Source organism: Caenorhabditis elegans, chromosome V, assembly GCF_000002985.6.
Source record: "Caenorhabditis elegans chromosome V".
Lineage (NCBI taxonomy): Eukaryota > Metazoa > Nematoda > Chromadorea > Rhabditida > Rhabditidae > Caenorhabditis > Caenorhabditis elegans.
In genome coordinates, this window is record NC_003283.11 from 9,414,851 (window position 1) to 9,436,415 (window position 21,565).

The 21,565-nt window shown below is 34.0% G+C and overlaps 3 protein-coding genes and 2 non-coding genes across 6 annotated transcripts; 3 read left to right on the forward strand and 2 right to left on the reverse strand.

Annotated features, from left to right (window-relative positions):
- The first annotated feature begins 2,073 nt into the window (after nt 1-2,073).
- F36D4.1 (BLOC-1-related complex subunit 7) lies at nt 2,074-4,448 on the forward strand. Its single transcript, NM_073036.5, has 4 exons — nt 2,074-2,234; nt 2,988-3,115; nt 3,851-3,987; nt 4,239-4,448. The coding sequence occupies exons 1-4, from the start codon at nt 2,206-2,208 to the stop codon at nt 4,404-4,406; spliced, it is 462 nt and encodes a 153-aa protein (NP_505437.3). The 5' UTR covers nt 2,074-2,205; the 3' UTR covers nt 4,407-4,448.
- Nucleotides 4,404-10,967, reverse strand: F36D4.5 (Desumoylating isopeptidase 1 homolog). 2 transcript variants are annotated; one of them, NM_171506.2, is made up of 5 exons: nt 10,862-10,967; nt 6,468-6,652; nt 5,970-6,404; nt 5,537-5,920; nt 4,404-4,989 (listed from the first exon to the last, which is right to left on the reverse strand). In NM_171506.2, exons 1-4 carry the CDS (start codon nt 10,864-10,866, stop codon nt 5,541-5,543), a joined length of 1,005 nt encoding a protein of 334 aa, NP_741591.1. In that variant the 5' UTR covers nt 10,867-10,967; the 3' UTR covers nt 4,404-4,989; nt 5,537-5,540. The 2 variants fall into 2 exon arrangements, with proteins under 2 accessions (NP_741591.1, NP_741592.1); NM_171507.8 differs by lacking the exon at nt 10,862-10,967 and having other exon boundaries at nt 4,442-4,989.
- F36D4.9 lies at nt 8,068-8,273 on the forward strand. Its single transcript, NR_069190.1, has one exon. It is a non-coding gene; the product is annotated as an Unclassified non-coding RNA F36D4.9 (non-coding RNA).
- F36D4.11 lies at nt 9,762-9,920 on the forward strand. Its single transcript, NR_069191.1, has one exon. It is a non-coding gene; the product is annotated as an Unclassified non-coding RNA F36D4.11 (non-coding RNA).
- A 1,034-nt stretch (nt 10,968-12,001) lies between the features above and the next one.
- F36D4.6 (Resolvase/invertase-type recombinase catalytic domain-containing protein) lies at nt 12,002-12,325 on the reverse strand (the record flags this gene model as incomplete). The annotated part of the gene is made up of 2 exons (NM_001307787.4): nt 12,002-12,160; nt 12,209-12,325. The coding sequence occupies 2 exons, from the start codon at nt 12,323-12,325 to the stop codon at nt 12,002-12,004; spliced, it is 276 nt and encodes a 91-aa protein (NP_001294716.2).
- Nucleotides 12,326-21,565: the final 9,240 nt, after the last annotated feature.

The following is a 21,565-nucleotide window of genomic DNA, read 5'->3' on the forward strand; positions in this document are numbered from 1 at the left end:
TTTTTCGAATGTTTAGATCCTTGAATAAAACTTGAACAGACTATAGTTTTTGAAAACTTATAATGTACTGTTATAGTGTCTGAATTTAGTTTAAAAAACACTTCGATCTCATTTGAGTGTATCTTGGGTGTTCCTATTTTCAAGAAAAAAGAGGATATGAGTGATGTGGCAATTGACATAAGAAAAGTCGAAACCAACAAAAAGCTGTCAAAATTGAGACATGAGGGCGGTAATAAAAAAAATACATTCTCATCAAATTATCAAAGTTTGTTGTAATGTTTTTTTTGTTTTAAAAATTGAAATGTTCATTTTTTCATAGAAATAAATTGTTTTTTATGTCAATACTGATACTTAAAGTTTTTTGCTATTTTTTGTGAGCAACTATTCCAAAGACCATCTTCCGAGTTGTTCCACAACCGTTCAATCATCGATAATTTAAAGTTTTGATATTTGGCATTTTCGACGATTACCGAATTTTTAAATTTTCAGAGATTCGAAAATTTGGCTGTTCGAAAATGATTAAGATTATAAATTTGGACAAGCGAAAATCTTAAGAAGACTAGACCAAAATGGTAGACTAGACCAAAATGAGCCTCAAATATAATTTGAGTAACTAATTGTAAGCGAGTAGCATCTTGCGCTTTATGGGCTAACTCCACAAGCTTTCAAAAAAGGAATATACACTTAAGAAATCGTAGTTCCATTTCTCATAATGACCATCATTTTAGTTGAGTTTCATTTCGTTTCCGACGCTCAAAATGCGATTAGAAGAAAATGAGTGCATCCACTCTTTCGCATCCTTTTTTGCACAAAACACGCCTAGAGACACGAACTGAGATTCATTTGAAAATTTGGAATGAGAAGAGAATAACTAGTTCAAGAATTACAATTTTCACTAAAAATTGAGCTGAAAGGAATAAAAAGAAAGAATAAAACAAGGACAGCGGGAGGATAATTGGACAAGAATCGAATAGGTCATTTGCATAGATTAACGGGTTGATTTTAAGAAGAGAATAGGAAGCACATGAAGAGAGTGTGTAGAGCAATAGAAGAGCACTGATTTTTGATTCAGGAAACAGAATAAAGATATATAGGAAAATGAGGAAGGTGGCACAACGTGCTCAATTTTTCCGCTGAAATGAGCTAGGAAACTAAAGTACAGAATTACAATCCTTATTTTGAGTCTAGATATTACTGTACAGTTATCTAAATTATTAATTATTATTCAAAGCTTCTTATCCTCCTCTCTCAAACTGGAAAATTAACAACGCTCAGAAAAGTTTATTGAAAAAAAATCAAAATTTATTCCTGCCAAATTTCGGTTTTTTATCCTAAACCGAGCAATTTTCAAAGTATGAACAATATGAGAAAAAAAAAACGAATGAACTCTTATAACGAGGAACATGTTTATTTTTTTTATTTTCTTGATAAGATTGTCAGGATCATTTGTGCAGGATTCTCAAAATCTTAAAGGCATAACAAATTAAAAAATACAACTTTTGCTTTTAAAACTAGTTTCTAGGAATCTGAAACCGCTGAAACTTATCGAGTGATAATTCTGCGAAATGGATAATAACTACCGTTCCTTAACCAATAAAAAAAATGATGAACCTCATCTTTTAAAATTTTATTTACTAGGTTAGTTTCTTAATCCAAGTAATAGGGCCAATGTTAATTTAGAAAACGCTGTAATTATTTTAATAAAAAAATAAGACTAATTTGAATAAATATCAAATTAAACAGAAACATCAAATTCTTTAGAAACATAATTTTTGTGACAAGAGAAAAATTAATAACAAATATAAGAGAGAGTAGGTCGTTTTGGTTTCCAACAAAAAAGTAAACCTCGTAGTGCAAAATTTCAAGCAAAAATAATATTTTGAAGTATCTTCTCCTTCACAAATTTCCTTATTCTTCTCCGTTTTTTTTTCAACGGAAATATGCAATAAGAATGTCCGTTGAAGTGAAGGGACCTCTGACTCTCTATTTTCCAAATAAAAATGTACATGAATCCAAAAAGAATTGGCTTTCTTTCTCTTTCATTCTTTGCTTTTTCAATATATACACCTCCACTTACAAATTCAAAGAACTCTTTCTGATGAAATAACATCAAAAAAAGTAACGTGAAAATTTCCTCAATGCATTTGCAAATTATCTTAATAAAACCCTCATTTCAATAATTTTTGCAAGCATCGTCGTCGTTTCATGTGTACGATTAGAAAATCTTCTTCTCGGTAAGTTAATGTCAACTTTGAAAAAGGTTTCCAGCGTCTCAAGTTTTCAAAAATACACGAGCTATCCGTGTTGTGCAATTGAATGAACCTCGACCGCGACCATTGAAGATTTACGAGTCAGTGTGTACTCCTTGAGAATTTGCTAATTGTTTATAATTGTATAATTATAATTATAAAAGCCATTTTGGTAAATTCGAGTAAAAATTGATGCATTTTGTTTGCCGTGGTTGAAGTTTACACTCTTTGATAACTAGCTCGTTCATTTGAAAAATTAAAGACACTAGGAGCTCGAGTAATTGTAAAGTGAAAAGATATTTTGAGAGCTTCAAAGCAGCGCAATATTTTGGTTCTGTTTCTTCCCTTTCTATACTTTTAATCTTGTTTTCAAACAACTGAATCTTTATTCTCACTTGATTAGCCGGAAGTATATTCACGGAATTATTGAAATGGAGAGACGAAAAAAAAAGAAAGAAGATAGTTACATTAATATATTTGTTCCCTTCCATCAGGTAACTCTCGAATTTGAATTATACTGAAACTTCATTAAATTCAGTTGAAAATTTCGGGTGGAATTTTAAAAAATAATCTAAGTAAAGCCATTTAAAACCATGTGACTTGGAACGTAAACATACGGAGATAAAAAAGCTTGCAAGATAAATATATACTAAAACACTGAGAATGAAATATTGCGAGGTTTCCCTATAAAAGAACAAAAATATCATTATTTCTATTTTTCACATAAAATGCTTACAGAATGTCTAATTCATCAGCTCATTCCTCATTCGGTACATCAAATGACTCGTTTTCTTCAGTCCAAAGTGTGATTCTGCCACCAGTTGGACCATTTGGTCAGAAAAAGAGAACGTTTGAGTACATTGGTGGTGAGTTTAATTGAGAATGAAGGATCTAATGGGATTTAGTTTTTTTCAAGCGTCAAGAATAGAAAAAAAGTTCCAAATTTTTAGAGCAACTTATTTATTTTACAATTTCTGAATGTGTAGTTGTTGGTTTTTAATGCAAAAGAAACAAATGCCACGCCCTGCTTTGATGAAAAAAATGAGTAAGAACATAGAACACACTATGGAAAATTGTTTTTAATTTATTATTTTTTGTTAACTACCACAAGAGCCAGCTGGGTCGAGAGTTTGAAATCTTGAACGTACACATTTTTGGCTTTTAATTGTAACAAAAAGGTGTCAAATATAGAATCTCCAGAAGCCTCGAAATTTTCACTTGGCTTTTTGTATTTATGCTGAGGCACTAGGGATTATTTATGTAACTCTCCAACCTAGGTCCTTGGCTTCCCGCATCAGTCGTCGGATTAGAGTTTTTACTTTCAGATTCATAGACATTATGTTTCAGTATTTAGATTTTGTACTTCAGATTTAGGACCTTTCAGTATGATTAAATTTTTCATTTAAACGGAAATTTGTTACCGTGTTTGAGAATAATTCTTGCTAAAATCATACAGTATTTTGAATCTACTGTATTTTGAATTTTATCATTTTTCTATGAGTCCATGTTTTTTTTTCAAATTTGAGAAGTAGAAGATATACATTATTGTTTCAATTTTCAAATAAAATACACAATGAACCTAAATATTATAAAAATTTCAGTCACACTTGTTGTCGATAAGTTGAAATTGGCTGAATGGATGAACGGGATCGGGAAATTGTTTGGATCCGCAGAGCTCCGTGATAATGTTACCAATCTTCATATGCAATTGGTCCCGGTGATTGATACGTTAAAAAAGGTTCATATTCTAATATTGCCCTTAAAGAAATCGTTGGAGTATTTAAAAGAGGAACAATGATAATTACTATTTCTATGAAAACATTAGAAGATTGCAGAGCGGATTGTTTTCAAAATTGAAATCAAAGACCAAATTGGGTTACTGTAGGCGCGTAGAGTAGTAGCAATAGTGCTGTTTTCCAGGTTTTTATAACCGCCGCAACATGATATTGTCATGGGAAACTATATTTTTCTTTATACTTTAATTTTCAGGTTTCCCATCTATCAAGTGAAAAAACGAAAAAAGAGATCATGACACTGATTGAAGAATACAAAACACTTGTCGTTGTTTGTGAGAATATGCTGGACAGAATGGAAAAATCGGCTGACTTCCACAGTACGGATATGCTTAATGATCCTGTTCTTGAGAAACAAGAGTAAATTTCTGTCCCTTTATCGATTGAATGAATGCAGTTGCGCTTTTTTGAATTTATGATTAAATTCTGAAATAATTGGGAAGTACACTTCCCAAATAAAAAAGAAAATATCACATTTGATAAAAGTTCGAAATTAGATTCATAAATAGGGAAGACACTTGTGTATATAATGAGGGTCGATGAAAGATGAATTGACTGAAAATGCATTTTGGGGAAACTTAAGGCAAAGAGGTGATGAGGACTGATGAGCGGATCAGGAAGGAAAAAGAAACGAAGTGGTAGGTTCATAAATACACACAATTCGGGGGGAAAACTTATAACATAGTCATATAATGTTTCAATGAAGCCGTTTAGAGAAAAGGCAAGAAAACGCCAAAAAACTATCCGATGTTACACAAGAAAACCATTTGAGTTGGCTGGGAAGTGGTGAAGAGAAAATCAAATAAATTTATACATTTTAGATACCTCGAATGAAACTTAAAGGCAATAAGGGGAGGGTAGGAAGATTTATCAGGAATTATAGGAAACGACGAGAATGACGGCTTCAGCTATCAATCACTGAAAAAAACGAATTCTCGGCGAGGAATCTGAAATAAATAAAACCTGTAATATTTCCAAATAGTTCATCTTTAACAAGTAAGAAACAGGGTTGTCGTTTTTTTGGCAAAAATTGATTATTTGGTTCTTTTTGGTTTTTTCGGACTGAAAAACAAAACAAATTGTTTTTAAAAAAATTATTTTTAGTCAGAGGTGTGCCATTTATCAATTTTCGATGTTTTTCAGTGAAAATCAAAAAAAAATCAAAAGATTGAAAGTGGAACTACGAAAATTTTTGATTTTTCATTCTCTGGAAAATCGAAAAAAAATATTCAGAAAATTAACCATAAAATATTTGTTTTTTAATCTAACTTTGTTTATAATGATGAGCAAAAACACAACAACTTTGTTCTAAAAAGAAGAATAATGACCAAATTTTCAAAAAAACCCTCGGTTGGCATGATGAAACAATCGAACTTTTTTTGGAGAATTTTGATTTTTTTTGTGTTTTGTCCAAGTTTGAAACAACATTTTTTTTTGTTTTTTTGGTCGAAAATATTTTTTGCAACAGCCCTGGTAAAAAAAGCACAAACTTACATCTCTAACATTCAGAACATGTTGGTTTTGCAAGACCATTGCTTGTTGTGCCAGGCGTACTGTTCGTTTTTCCAATATTTGAGGCCGAAGAGGCTGGAATCACAGTTGCGGCTCCGGTAGGAGCTGTCTGTTGAGTTCCGTTTATTGTTGCTTTGATAGTATTCCAGATGCGGAAAATTGGCGGTGAGTTGCTACGAGATTTCTTTTCACTTGAAAACGTAGACGGTGTTTGAACAATAAGATCGTCATAGTCAAGAGTATCACAGGATGAAGCAGAAGAAGAAGATGATGGGGACATGCAGATACGATCAGAATTTGATGAAGAAGCTGACATTATTATGGCTCCATTTGCGGTTCGATTATCAAGAATTGTAGTGCGGGAGTCTGAAGGATTGATTGCACATTTCTCTCGAACATTATTGCTTCGACTCACCATTCAGCGATCGAACCACTAGTTTCTCAGTTGCTTCTTCTGCTGAATCTACTGATCCTCTCTTCTTCTCATCGACAGAGGCCTGCAACACGATTGGCGTAAGCCATTCTTGTGGGATGCACTTTTCAAGGAATGGAATGCTTCCACTCAAGTTTGCCAATCGATTGATCCAACCCGGAATATCCTTGCCAGTAAGCTCACGAGCGAGTACTGCACTGAAGTGATTGCAATTACGGGAAATTAGATGATAACGATCTCCGCGAAAATCCTCGCCAAGGGACTTTATAAGCTTCCGAATGTCACTGGTAGATCTCTCAGTTTCTCCAACAACAATCGATTCTTTGAATTTAAACGTTTCGCCAAGTTCTTCCGCATCTTGTGGTGAGTTTTCGAAGACTCCTGAGAACTGATAAGGATGTCCACCATATGCGTATTCTGAAAAAAATTATTTATTTTAGCTGTTTTTTAGGTATAAAGTTAAAAAAAAACTTCACTTACCGACACCGAAAACTTCGATTCCAGAGTGAAAAATGCCAACGCCAATGTTCGATGCGTAATCATTCAGCCAATACATATCATAGACATTAAGTCTAACCACAGTTTTTCTTCTGGCTGTTCCCATCACATCCATTGTGCTAGTGGGCGAGTACAAGCAGCCAAATGTCGAGTAGAACAAGTCAGTACTGAAAATGAATGGTTTAGTAGAAGATTTGAGACGAAAGTAGAGATCAAAAACAGAAATAGCGAAAGGGGATACGATCTTGTTTAAGCCATTGGGACGTCATTGAGAGGATTATCTAAAAATTGACTATGGGGAACAAGAAGAGAAGATGTAAATAATTCGTAAGTCTAGAGAAAAACATTCGTTAAATGTAATGGACTTTTTGAGAAATTGCAATCATAGAGCAAAAATTGTGATCTTATGAATGTTTTGGATAATAAACAACTAAGAACGTCACTGATAAAACTATTTTAAAGCTCAGAATACTGGTTTTTCAAAAAAATATGAATGAAATAAGGACGAGCGGAAAGAGAAAGGGGGGACGAAGAGTGCTCTATGGACAAGCAAAAATAAAAGAAAAAATATTATTTTTTGCTACTATGAATAATTTGTTGTCGGCACCCCATCCATCTATCTTACTACACAATTTCTCTTCGCAATAATTTTAATTTCGAAATATTCTCTATTTGAACACTTTTCTTTGTAAAATAACAATAAAGTGAACAATAAAAAGTAACTTCAACAAAAAAAATGAATCTTCGGTTCAACACGACCAACAAATTTTCTATCGACTAGAGGGGAAGAACAACAATTATTATACAATGATGGGTCGTTTCGGAAGTAAAAATGACAAGAGAGGTACTCATATAGTCGTCACACATTCATTGAAAATGTTTGACAAACCACAATAGACTCGAAAAAGAGTCTGTTCAAGTTGTGGAAAAAATTCCGGAGAATGGAATTCTGGCGGATGGCGAAAACAAAACAGAAAAAATTCAAATTGAGGTCATGAATTTTGGGAAACCAGGTGGGCAGAGACATTCGATTCTCATGGCTTTTTCGCTGCCTTTGTCTCAATTTCAAATAGATGACAGTCCGTCAGTCTAAAGATCGACGACACTTTACACTGGTAACACCTGATTTCTCATTTAAGAATTAACTTTTTTAAAAACCAAAGAAGTATTTCATGATATTTCACAGTAATGTTCGATAAAAAGACACAAAAATGTTGCCAAATTCTCTGAAAATGGAAAGAAGAAATTCCGTGTTTCAACTAACAAGTGATTCTACGCATGTTTCTATGCCGAAAAAGCTTTTCCAGGTCGTGATCTAACCTCCTTGACACCCAAAGGGCAATTGGCTCCGCCCTTTCCTTTAATTCCATTGCTTTCTACAAATGTCATGTTGAATGCACACAAAACTTTCTCTACTTCTCGGCACACCCTCATGAACACTACTACTCATCTTTCTCTTTTCTTTCGCAAAGTTTGCATTCTTTCGATTCCGTGTGATCCTCTCCTCAAAAATTCCAGTCTCACGTCGCTTTGCGCCGGGTGGCAAACACGTCCGCGCGGTAGAAAGATTTCCGAGCTTGCCCTCGCTGGTATCTCTGTTTCTCTAAATTCTCTCAAGGTCGAAGAGTGTCTAACTCTCACGGAAAAGGCGCAAATATTGACTAACGCTTCACGTTTTCTCCATGTACAGGGCGAATCGGAAAGAAAAGAGGATGGCAGCCGCTAACTGAGGCTGCTTCTGCAAGAGGACGAATTGCACAATGCGGATGGGAGCCAGGGTTACGAAAAGAGCACGAAACTGGAAAGCAATCACATTGTGCGTGGGGCAAAAAGCTGGGGAAACAACGATCTACTGTACTTGTGTATTATACCCCCGCCATTTTAAAAATTAAACAAATTTCCATTAATTTAAATTAAACGTGATACCCATTTTCCTCGTTAGGCTTAGGAATGGTGTTTTCCTAAGCCTAAAAGTCCACACGTTATATTTTATAAATTAAAAATTCGTTTTTAAAATGACGGGGGTATAATACACAAGTACCCGATCTACTAAATAATTTGAAAAAAAATCAGGTGAGAGAGATGATTTTTGAGAGATTGAAAAAAAAGAACTGTTTAGAATGAAATCAGACGTTAAATTTTTCGAATAATTTCGTAATATTATTTCTCATATAGTTTTCCCATTGCGCTATCACATGAGTCATAAAAACTAAAACTGAAATGTTAGTCATTGAATGTAAAAAGAAGGGAAACGTTCAATTTGGAAGTTTGAGAGTATACAAAAAAGACGAAAAGTGAGTGCCAGAAGAGGAAAGGCAAAGGCGGATTATATCTGAGACGACATCTGCCAACAGGGTGAGATAGCTAATTTTGTTTATGCCATCCTGTAGGCAGATGAGAGAAGAATTGAAGAAGACGATCAACTGTACCAGAGGATTACTGCTTACTGCCGACATCGAAAGGACTGGTTCGTTAACTATGAGAGCTTTTCAAGGACAGCAAGAAAGATGAAAGACGACAGGTGTAGGGAAGAAAGATGACTCTGAATGAGAATAAGAAAATGCTGCAGAGAATAAAATGACGACTACTTGTACTAGTTGAGAGAAGAACAATCATATGCATGAATCAGTATGGGAAGAAAGATGGCTGCAGCCAAGAACCAACACACTCGTCAGTCACTCGAGAAGAGAGCACTCTACACTAGAATTTGTATATTTTCGGCAATGAAAACTGAGCCAGAGGACCATCACTCATTTTCAAAGCTTTTCTACACGCTACGTTAACTTTTTGCCTAACTTTTTCGGGGTGGAAGCAAGAAAGTTGTACGAGCATGGATGGGAAATCTTTTTTTCACTTATCTCTTCATGTTCTTCAAATCTCAGGGGTATACGTATAAATTTAGAAAGGGTTAGAAGAAATTGTTGGAAACGATTTATGAAACTCAATTCACATCATCTGAAGAAAAAGATAATTCAATAAATCATTAGAAAAAGATATGATAGTTAATTTTTTGGAACGGCATTCATTACAGCCGTTTTATACAAATAAAAACAAAAAATATTTGTTAAATGGGTGCAAAAAGGGAAACAACTGTATAGTGGTGAGAAAATGTGGATGATAATGATCTATTGGTAAACAAACAAGTAAATAGAGTATCGATAGAATAACCCAATGAAATCGACGATTCGAATTTTAAAATCCAAAGTCTAAACACTTGAACGACAGACAGGAAGAAAGGTTCAGGAATGCTCTCACCGCCTGTTTGAACTCAACCTTGCTGCTGCCTCACCGCGCTTTTTGCCCGTACCTCGCCTGTTCCACCGGAAACGCGTGAAGAGAGAAAGCAATGATTGGAGAAGCGCAGAGAAGCAGACGAGCACTCGTCGCTACACGCGCGTCTCCTATAACTGTACACTCTCAGATTTGAATCGATTGTTGTTAAACTATACACAGGCGTAAACGGTCGATTACTTTGTAGGAAGTTTTAATTTCAATACGCCTGATTTTTATGGAGATAGAATACGAGTATAGTGTAATAGTTACGAAAAGAATTGCGAATGGAGAGGACCACAGCCTTCCTCAATTCAGCTCAAATTACTCCAGGAAAATGAGAAGAACGGAGCAGGGAAAAGAGGAATAGAGAAGAGAGATGAAAAAGAAAGTGGAACGAACATGCCGCCGATTTACTCGCAAAATGACAACGAGACAGAAAGTTGCCGAACGTTAGAAGAAATTTTGATATTGTAAACATTTAAGTGTTCTGTTGAAGTGAGAATATTTTGAAAAGACAAATATCGAGTCAAAATGGACAGGACATCATATGATTCAGCACGAGTGGATTGAACTTGAGGAGGTCGAAAAAATTCAACAAAAAAGAGAAATAGAAATAAATGAAGACTTCTCTTTGCCACTCGTCTTTTTTTCTGATTCAATTAAACGACCCTTTCTCAATACGCCTCCATTGTTTCCTTTCTGGGAAGCAAAATGCCTATACTTAGTTCTGGAAGAAATCGCATTTCGCAATAAAAATGGTCCACTTCACACTATTTTTCTCATTTTTTAATTTCTCGGCGGGAATTGGATAATCCGAATAATTCAACGATGGAGACATTTTTTTCTAGTATTATGATTGAATTCAATTAAATTATAAAAAGAACATAATCAAAAGTTAGAAATATTGAATTGATTCTTAAATAGATAAGAGAAGATAAAAGAAAGTGCTTAATTTAGCACTTTATTTTATCTTCTCTTAGCGCTAAAGATTCGAATATTTCCACTCTTAAAGGCAAATGCAGGATAAGAAAGAAACGCATGATTACTGGACACTTATTTGAACATGGAAAGTACAAAATGAGAAAAAAAAAATAAAAGCTTACAGCATAAGTGAGCGACGGCAAAAAATTGAAGACGGAAATGAACAATTTCCTGAATTTTCTGTTTCGGAGCGAGAAATGTTCACGACAATTTGCACATTGTACGTAAACACCACATTTGACGCGCAAAATGTATTTGGAGAATTGGTGTCTTGTTAATATAGTGTCTTTGATTGATTGTGATGAAATCTTTGACAGAAGAAGAAAAAATAACAAATTATAACAAAAAATTTAAGATTTTGAAATTCGCCATCTAAATATAGCTGGCGTTTCTAAAATTTAAATGACAAATGGATGCGAGAAAGGAAAAAAAGAAAAACGAGTCGCGGTCAGTGGAGAATATTTACTCATATGATTATACTCATAGAAGCGAAGAACAACTGAAGAAGAAGAATAACCATTTGGAAGCTCATTGTCATTATACAGATTTATGGAAAGCGGTAAGACTTTTCTTGTACTGATTATATAGATTTATGGGAACAGAAGGAGATAACAGGAACTAGGCCTATGGAGTGGGTCGCCCCATTTTTTTTGGGTCGGCCGGGTCGGGGTCGGGGTCGCATCCCTGACCCACTATTGGGTCGGGGACGCGACCCCAACCCACTATTTGGGTCGGGGTCATGTCCCATTTTTTTCCAAATTTAACAGAAAATTATCAAAATCTTGAAAAATTATTTTTTTGTCAAAAAACACGTGTAAAAGCTGAAAATTATAAAATTATCGTATTTTCATCAATTAAAAAAACATACCCTATTTTCGATACAAACAAGCATAAGAGACAACGTTAAAACACGCTTTACAACAAAACAAACATGTTTTTTTTTAAATTTCAGACATTTTCCGAAAATGGGTCACGGGTCGACCCATCTCGACCCATTCAACAGGCCTAACAGGAACCCAGAGAAATGGTGAGTTTTTCTTTTTAAGAAACACGATGTTTGGAGGATTTTAGAAAGGAAAATTTACAAATAGTTGAATTAAATTAAAACAATTATGTAAAAGGCTTGTTTTTTTTGACAAATCAAAACCGCGGAAATTTTAACAATTACTCAAATAAAATTGGGAAAATCATTTATTTTTACATTTCCCTCTTTCTGCACAGCTTTCTCGGCTTCCTTTAGAGCATCTTGAGCCTCTGGAGCTTCAGGAAACTACACAGGTTCTCCCAGACTTTGACCACCTTGCTGTTCGATTCCTGCCAACCTCATCCAGCTCGTTCGAAAGTTTTTCAGCAGTTGCTTTGGAGACTGGAACCAGTGGATTCAGCTGAGTAGTCTCGCCCTGGCCGCCGAGGTTTGCTTCCTGAAATTGGAAAACGAATTTTTAATTTTATTAGTAAAACTTCAGTACTGTGATAAGCTCAGCTCTAGCCAATTTCTCGGCTTCTCCGTCCTTTTCAGCCATCCTGAGCAACAGTAACTGCATCCCAATTTCCATCCTTTCCAGCCTCACATTGTCAGTAGCCATAGACGAATTGACAGGAGGCGAAGAGTCTGAAATTGAACTTTTAAGACCACGGGATATGATTTTTTCTGCGGAACAAATACAAGAGGCAAACTTACAGATAAAAACAGTTTGCCGGGTCGTTGAGTCCTGATGTGGGCGAAGTGGAGGTGATGAGAAGGGGTGAAGGAGGCGGGAAAAAGGCGATGAGTCTGAAATTAAAAGTTTGATTAGAGCTATACGAGTAAATCATTTTAAATATTTTTTAAATAATTTTAACATTTTAAATATTAAAAAAAAATTAAATTGACTTTTTTTTAAATATGAAAACGTGGGAAATTTTATATTGGATACAAAATTACACGTTGACATTACACATTGATGAACGTTCAAAAACACGTGTAACTAATTCCACGTTTTTTTAAAATGAAACGTCAAATTATCGACCGAAAAAAATTATTTCCTATTTTTTTTCCAAAAAAATCATTGCGAAAATCGAGCGATTCAAAATCTGTTATCCAGCGACAACAAGATGTCAATGAAATGATGCCTCTGCTCATTACATGGATCCGTGATGGTATGGGGCTGGTCGGTGGGCACCATTATCTTGATGGAACTGATCATTTGATCCAATGCTTCAAGAAAATATTCGCATCAACTTCCACCACCGGATTTGAACTACCAAAGATCATCCGTGTGAATACCATTTCGAAAGATCCGGAATCTGCAATGCAATCTATCGGTTCCATATGGGCAACGAGTGATAATCTGCCGAAATGTCTTCTCGTGCATGTAGATCGAATGGATGACGTCACCCTGAGAAAGACCCACGCTCGATTTACGTTCCCTAGAGTCCTCGTAATGGGTAACCACTTCACACCCCTTCAGGAGGGCCCCAAATTCCGGATGAGTGCTTGCATCGTACACAAAGGAGAAAATGATCAAGGCCATTACTTCACTTATAGAAGCAGTAAGTGAACATTCCTGGATTTTTTAAAGATTCTTAAATTACAGATTCACCTACTGGAGACGTTTGGGAGTGCCTGAACGATGAGATGGTGTCGAATGTCGACTGGGAGCACGTTCTACGCCATTCGTTTGGGACTGGACTCCCGGAGGATTCGTCTGCTGCGATGATAGTGTACACGCAAGTTCGTACAGGAACCGGGATAGAAACCGTCGAAATGGTTTCGGATATCCACAAGGCCGGTGACACTGTAAGTATAATCATCATTGTAAGATCACTTCTATGAAGAAAAAAAACCTAAAACACACAGTAGCAAACGCATAATAATTAGCTTTTTCGCATGTAACTGCTCAAAGCTTCTGGCACCTATTGGGATGTTGTTGGTAAATTCTGAAAAAACTTGGAATTTGCAACAAAGTTTCTGAAAGAATTTTCGAAAAAAGTTGATTTGAAGTGATTTGGGAATTTTCAAAGTTTCATAAATTTACCTATTTTGCCTATAAATGGTCGTTTTCATTTAATAATAAAATACGCACAAAGGTACTGTAGGTTTTCTGTAACTGCTCAAAGCTTCTGGCACCTATTGGGATGTTGTTGGTAAATTCTGAAAAAGCTTGGAATTTGCAACAAAGTTTCTGAAAGAAATTTCAAAAAAAGTTGGTTTGAAGTGAATTTCGAATTTTCAAAGTTTCATAAATTTACCTATTTTGCCTATAAATGGTCGTTTTCATTTAATAATAAAATACGCACAAAGGTACTGTAGGTTTTCTGTAACTGCTCAAAGCTTCTGGCACCTATTGGGATGTTGTTGGTAAATTCTGAAAAAGCTTGGAATTTGCAACAAAGTTTCTGAAAGAAATTTCAAAAAAAGTTGGTTTGAAGTGAATTTCGAATTTTCAAAGTTTCATAAATTTACCTATTTTGCCTATAAATGGTCGTTTTCATTTAATAATAAAATACGCACAAAGGTCCTGTAGGTTTTCTGTAACTGCTCAAAGCTTCTGGCACCTATTGGGATGTTGTTGGTAAATTCTGAAAAAGCTTGGAATTTGCAACAAAGTTTCTGAAAGAAATTTCAAAAAAAGTTGGTTTGAAGTGATTTGGGAATTTTCAAAGTTTCATAAATTTACCTATTTTGCCTATAAATGGTCGTTTTCATTTAATAATAAAATACGCACAAAGGTCCTGTAGGTTTTCTGTAACTGCTCAAAGCTTCTGGCACCTATTGGGATGTTGTTGGTAAATTCTGAAAAAGCTTGGAATTTGCAACAAAGTTTCTGAAAGAATTTTCGAAAAAAGTTGATTTGAAGTGATTTGGGAATTTTCAAAGTTTCATACATTTACCTATTTTGCCTATAAATGGTCGTTTTCATTTAATAATAAAATACGCACAAAGGTACTGTAGGTTTTCTGTAACTGCTCAAAGCTTCTGGCACCTATTGGGATGTTGTTGGTAAATTCTGAAAAAGCTTGGAATTTGCAACAAAGTTTCTGAAAGAAATTTCAAAAAAAGTTGGTTTGAAGTGAATTTCGAATTTTCAAAGTTTCATAAATTTACCTATTTTGCCTATAAATGGTCGTTTTCATTTAATAATAAAATACGAACAAAGGTACTGTAGGTTTTCTGTAACTGCTCAAAGCTTCTGGCACCTATTGGGATGTTGTTGGTAAATTCTGAAAAAGCTTGGAATTTGCAACAAAGTTTCTGAAAAAAATTTCAAAAAAAGTTGATTTGAAGTGATTTGGGAATTTTCAAAGTTTCATAAATTTACCTATTTTGCCTATAAATGGTCGTTTTCATTTAATAATAAAATACGCACAAAGGTACTGTAGGTTTTCTGTAACTGCTCAAAGCTTCTGGCACCTATTGGGATGTTGTTGGTAAATTCTGAAAAAGCTTGGAATTTGCAACAAAGTTTCTGAAAGAAATTTCAAAAAAAGTTGGTTTGAAGTGAATTTCGAATTTTCAAAGTTTCATAAATTTACCTATTTTGCCTATAAATGGTCGTTTTCATTTAATAATAAAATACGCACAAAGGTACTGTAGGTTTTCTGTAACTGCTCAAAGCTTCTGGCACCTATTGGGATGTTGTTGGTAAATTCTGAAAAAGCTTGGAATTTGCAACAAAGTTTCTGAAAGAAATTTCAAAAAAAGTTGGTTTGAAGTGAATTTCGAATTTTCAAAGTTTCATAAATTTACCTATTTTGCCTATAAATGGTCGTTTTCATTTAATAATAAAATACGCACAAAGGTCCTGTAGGTTTTCTGTAACTGCTCAAAGCTTCTGGCACCTATTGGGATGTTGTTGGTAAATTCTGAAAAAACTTGGAATTTGCAACAAAGTTTCTGAAAGAATTTTCGAAAAAAGTTGATTTGAAGTGATTTGGGAATTTTCAAAGTTTCATAAATTTACCTATTTTGCCTATAAATGGTCGTTTTCATTTAATAATAAAATACGCACAAAGGTACTGTAGGTTTTCTGTAACTGCTCAAAGCTTCTGGCACCTATTGGGATGTTGTTGGTAAATTCTGAAAAAGCTTGGAATTTGCAACAAAGTTTCTGAAAGAAATTTCAAAAAAAGTTGCTTTGAAGTGATTTGGGAATTTTCAAATTTTCATAAATTTACCTATTTTGCCTATAAATGGTCGTTTTCATTTAATAATAAAATACGAACAAAGGTACTGTAGGTTTTCTGTAACTGCTCAAAGCTTCTGGCACCTATTGGGATGTTGTTGGTAAATTCTGAAAAAGCTTGGAATTTGCAACAAAGTTTCTGAAAAAAATTTCAAAAAAAGTTGATTTGAAGTGATTTGGGAATTTTCAAAGTTTCATAAATTTACCTATTTTGCCTATAAATGGTCGTTTTCATTTAATAATAAAATACGAACAAAGGTACTGTAGGTTTTCGGTAACTGCTCAAAGCTTCTGGCACCTATTGAGATGTTGTTGGTAAATTCTGAAAAAGCTTGGAATTTGCAACAAAGTTTCTGAAAGAATTTTCGAAAAAAGTTGCTTTGAAGTGATTTGGGAATTTTCAAATTTTCATAAATTTACCTATTTTGCCTATAAATGGTCGTTTTCATTTAATAATAAAATACGAACAAAGGTACTGTAGGTTTTCGGTAACTGCTCAAAGCTTCTGGCACCTATTGAGATGTTGTTGGTAAATTCTGAAAAAGCTTGGAATTTGCAACAAAGTTTCTGAAAAAAATTTCACAAAAAGTTGATTTGAAGTGATTTGGGAATGTTCAAAGTTTCATAAATTTACCTATTTTGCCTATAAATGGTCGTTTTCATTTAATAATAAAATACGAACAAAGGTACTGTAGGTTTTCTGTAACTGCTCAAAGCTTCTGGCACCTATTGGGATGTTGTTGGTAAATTCTGAAAAAGCTTGGAATTTGCAACAAAGTTTCTGAAAGAAATTTCAAAAAAAGTTGGTTTGAAGTGAATTTCGAACTTTCAAAGTTTCATAAATTTACCTATTTTGCCTATAAATGGTCGTTTTCATTTAATAATAAAATACGCACAAAGGTACTGTAGGTTTTCTGTAACTGCTCAAAGCTTCTGGCACCTATTGGGATGTTGTTGGTAAATTCTGAAAAAGCTTGGAATTTGCAACAAAGTTTCTGAAAGAAATTTCAAAAAAAGTTGGTTTGAAGTGAATTTCGAATTTTCAAAGTTTCATAAATTTACCTATTTTGCCTATAAATGGTCGTTTTCATTTAATAATAAAATACGAACAAAGGTACTGTAGGTTTTCTGTAACTGCTCAAAGCTTCTGGCACCTATTGGGATGTTGTTGGTAAATTCTGAAAAAGCTTGGAATTTGCAACAAAGTTTCTGAAAAAAATTTCAAAAAAAGTTGATTTGAAGTGATTTGGGAATTTTCAAAGTTTCATAAATTTACCTATTTTGCCTATAAATGGTCGTTTTCATTTAATAATAAAATACGCACAAAGGTACTGTAGGTTTTCGGTAACTGCTCAAAGCTTCTGGCACCTATTGGGATGTTGTTGGTAAATACTGAAGAAGCTTGGAATTTGCAACAAAGTTTCTGAAAGAATTTTCGAAAAAAGTTGCTTTGAAGTGATTTGGGAATTTTCAAAGTTTCATAAATTTACCTATTTTGCCTATAAATGGTCGTTTTCATTTAATAATAAAATACGAACAAAGGTACTGTAGGTTTTCGGTAACTGCTCAAAGCTTCTGGCACCTATTGGGATGTTGTTGGTAAATTCTGAAAAAGCTTGGAATTTGCAACAAAGTTTCTGAAAGAAATTTCAAAAAAAGTTGGTTTGAAGTGAATTTCGAATTTTCAAAGTTTCATAAATTTACCTATTTTGCCTATAAATGGTCGTTTTCATTTAATAATAAAATACGAACAAAGGTACTGTAGGTTTTCTGTAACTGCTCAAAGCTTCTGGCACCTATTGGGATGTTGTTGGTAAATTCTGAAAAAAGCTTGGAATTTGCAACAAAGTTTCTGAAAAAAATTTCAAAAAAAGTTGATTTGAAGTGATTTGGGAATTTTCAAAGTTTCATAAATTTGCCTATTTTGCCTATAAATGGTCGTTTTCATTTAATAATAAAATACGCACAAAGGTACTGTAGGTTTTCTGTAACTGCTCAAAGCTTCTGGCACCTATTGGGATGTTGTTGGTAAATTCTGAAAAAGCTTGGAATTTGCAACAAAGTTTCTGAAAAAAATTTCAAAAAAAGTTGATTTGAAGTGATTTGGGAATTTTCAAAGTTTCATAAATTTACCTATTTTGCCTATAAATGGTCGTTTTCATTTAATAATAAAATACGCACAAAGGTACTGTAGGTTTTCTGTAACTGCTCAAAGCTTCTGGCACCTATTGGGATGTTGTTGGTAAATTCTGAAAAAACTTGGAATTTGCAACAAAGTTTCTGAAAGAATTTTCGAAAAAAGTTGATTTGAAGTGATTTGGGAATTTTCAAAGTTTCATAAATTTACCTATTTTGCCTATAAATGGTCGTTTTCATTTAATAATAAAATACGCACAAAGGTACTGTAGGTTTTCTGTAACTGCTCAAAGCTTCTGGCACCTATTGGGATGTTGTTGGTAAATTCTGAAAAAGCTTGGAATTTGCAACAAAGTTTCTGAAAGAATTTTCGAAAAAAGTTGATTTGAAGTGATTTGGGAATTTTCAAAGTTTCATAAATTTACCTATTTTGCCTATAAATGGTCGTTTTCATTTAATAATAAAATACGAACAAAGGTACTGTAGGTTTTCGGTAACTGCTCAAAGCTTCTGGCACCTATTGAGATGTTGTTGGTAAATTCTGAAAAAGCTTGGAATTTGCAACAAAGTTTCTGAAAGAATTTTCGAAAAAAGTTGATTTGAAGTGATTTGGGAATTTTCAAAGTTTCATAAATTTGCCTATTTTGCCTATAAATGGTCGTTTTCATTTAATAATAAAATACGCACAAAGGTACTGTAGGTTTTCTGTAACTGCTCAAAGCTTCTGGCACCTATTGGGATGTTGTTGGTAAATTCTGAAAAAGCTTGGAATTTGCAACAAAGTTTCTGAAAGAAATTTCAAAAAAAGTTGATTTGAAGTGATTTGGGAATTTTCAAAGTTTCATAAATTTACCTATTTTGCCTATAAATGGTCGTTTTCATTTAATAATAAAATACGCACAAAGGTACTGTAGGTTTTCTGTAACTGCTCAAAGCTTCTGGCACCTATTGGGATGTTGTTGGTAAATTCTGAAAAAACTTGGAATTTGCAACAAAGTTTCTGAAAGAATTTTCGAAAAAAGTTGATTTGAAGTGATTTGGGAATTTTCAAAGTTTCATAAATTTACCTATTTTGCCTATAAATGGTCGTTTTCATTTAATAATAAAATACGCACAAAGGTACTGTAGGTTTTCTGTAACTGCTCAAAGCTTCTGGCACCTATTGGGATGTTGTTGGTAAATTCTGAAAAAACTTGGAATTTGCAACAAAGTTTCTGAAAGAATTTTCGAAAAAAGTTGATTTGAAGTGATTTGGGAATTTTCAAAGTTTCATAAATTTACCTATTTTGCCTATAAATGGTCGTTTTCATTTAATAATAAAATACGCACAAAGGTACTGTAGGTTTTCTGTAACTGCTCAAAGCTTCTGGCACCTATTGGGATGTTGTTGGTAAATTCTGAAAAAACTTGGAATTTGCAACAAAGTTTCTGAAAGGATTTTCGAAAAAAGTTGATTTGAAGTGATTTGGGAATTTTCAAAGTTTCATAAATTTACCTATTTTGCCTATAAATGGTCGTTTTCATTTAATAATAAAATACGCACAAAGGTACTGTAGGTTTTCTGTAACTGCTCAAAGCTTCTGGCTTCTACTGGGATGTTGTTAGTAAATTCTGAAAGAGCTTGGGGTTTGCAACAAAGTTTCTGAAAGAAATTTCAAAAAAATTTGGTTTGAAGTGATTTGGGAATTTTCAAAGTTTCATAAATTTACCTATTTTGCCTATAAATGGTCGTTTTCATTTAATAATAAAATACGCACAAAGGTACTGTAGGTTTTCTGTAACTGCTCAAAGCTTCTGGCTTCTACTGGGATGTTGTTAGTAAATTCTGAAAGAGCTTGGGGTTTGCAACAAAGTTTCTGAAAGAATTTTCGAAAAAAGTTGATTTGAAGTGATTTGGGAATTTTCAAAGTTTCATAAATTTACCTATTTTGCCTATAAATGGTCGTTTTCATTTAATAATAAAATACGCACAAAGGTACTGTAGGTTTTCTGTAACTGCTCAAAGCTTCTGGCTTCTACTGGGATGTTGTTAGTAAATTCTGAAAGAGCTTGGGGTTTGCAACAAAGTTTCTGAAAGAATTTTCGAAAAAATTTGATTTGAAGTGATTTGGGAATTTTCAAAGTTTCATAAATTTACCTATTTTGCCTATAAATGGTCGTTTTCATTTAATAATAAAATACGCAAAAAGGTACTGTAGGTTTTCTGTAACTGCTCAAAGCTTCTGGCACCTATTGGGATGTTGTTGGTAAATTCTGAAAAAGCTTGGAATTTGCAACAAAGTTTCTGAGAGAAATTTCAAAAAAAGTTGGTTTGAAGTGAATTTCGAATTTTCAAAGTTTCATAAATTTACCTATTTTGCCTATAAATGGTCGTTTTCATTTAATAATAAAATACGCACAAAGGTACTGTAGGTTTTCTGTAACTGCTCAAAGCTTCTGGCTTCTACTGGGATGTTGTTAGTAAATTCTGAAAGAGCTTGGGGTTTGCAACAAAGTTTCTGAAAGAAATTTCAAAAAAATTTGGTTTGAAGTGATTTGGGAATTTTCAAAGTTTCATAAATTTACCTATTTTGCCTATAAATGGTCGTTTTCATTTAATAATTCAACGGAGACAGTTATCTTGAATCCGATTTCTAAAATTCCATACTCAGATATTGTCACCAACTTGTTAATTCAAAATATATCGGAACGACTCAAAGAAATCCGATTGACTCTCGTGAACATCGTATCATAAACCACATGTGTCGTTGTCGCATTGGCAGCTCATAATATGCTCCATATTGAAACATGATACTTGTGGCCGCTACGTCGTGGTCCATCGTCGTTTTGCATCAAAACATCGATAGTGTAACTCGTCTCTGTGTCCGCGCCCTTTCCGTCATCCGGACGTGCTCTTTTCCAATTCATTTCCCCTTTTTCTGAATGAGCACCAAAGGAAAGAAGAAGAAAAACCTATTGGCAAAGAGGCAGAGTCTAATTGAATCACCTGAGGCTTTTGCTGCTTTCTTTTGTCATTTCAAAGCTTCTCGAAATGAGGAGGAGAACATGTGAAACGAACACTTCATTATCATCCCATATCGATTCAGCTTCTGCCACGAATTGAAACGGTGGTTTGGGAATTTCCATATTTTCCCATAGTCATATCGTCTTTTCCCTTTCTTTCAGTCGTGTTGCTTGTTTCAATCGTCTCTGATTTGAAAGTGTCACTTCAAGATTTAGGGGCTTCTTTTTGAAAAAAAAAATGTTAAAACACTTCACACAGCTTTTTCATTTTTCATTTCAGACCCAAGTTTATGTGTTTTAAATTCAACCGTTTATTTATGTTCCATTAGAATTTTGCAGCTCGTACAAGTAAAAGTTCCAAAGAATTATATTTTCATAAACTTTGACTACTAAGTTAAGAACAGTCTTAAGTTTTTCGGAAGCGTCATTTTCATAGTAGCAAAAAAGTATATTCTCTGTCTATCTTCTCTGCAACTCATCTCATTGTGCAATAATGGCTTCTAACTGGTACCACTTGGTCTT

Coding starts and splice junctions, on each gene's coding strand:
- F36D4.1 (NM_073036.5), top strand. CDS start 2,206: ATGTGTACGATTAGAAAATCTTCTTCTCG. Junction 2,235..2,987: donor ATTAGAAAATCTTCTTCTCG/GTAAGTTAATGT, acceptor AAATGCTTACAG/AATGTCTAATTCATCAGCTC. Junction 3,988..4,238: donor TGATTGATACGTTAAAAAAG/GTTCATATTCTA, acceptor TTTAATTTTCAG/GTTTCCCATCTATCAAGTGA.
- F36D4.5 (NM_171506.2), bottom strand. Junction 6,405..6,467: donor AATCGAAGTTTTCGGTGTCG/GTAAGTGAAGTT, acceptor AATTTTTTTCAG/AATACGCATATGGTGGACAT. Junction 5,921..5,969: donor AGTGGTTCGATCGCTGAATG/GTGAGTCGAAGC, acceptor TCAATCCTTCAG/ACTCCCGCACTACAATTCTT.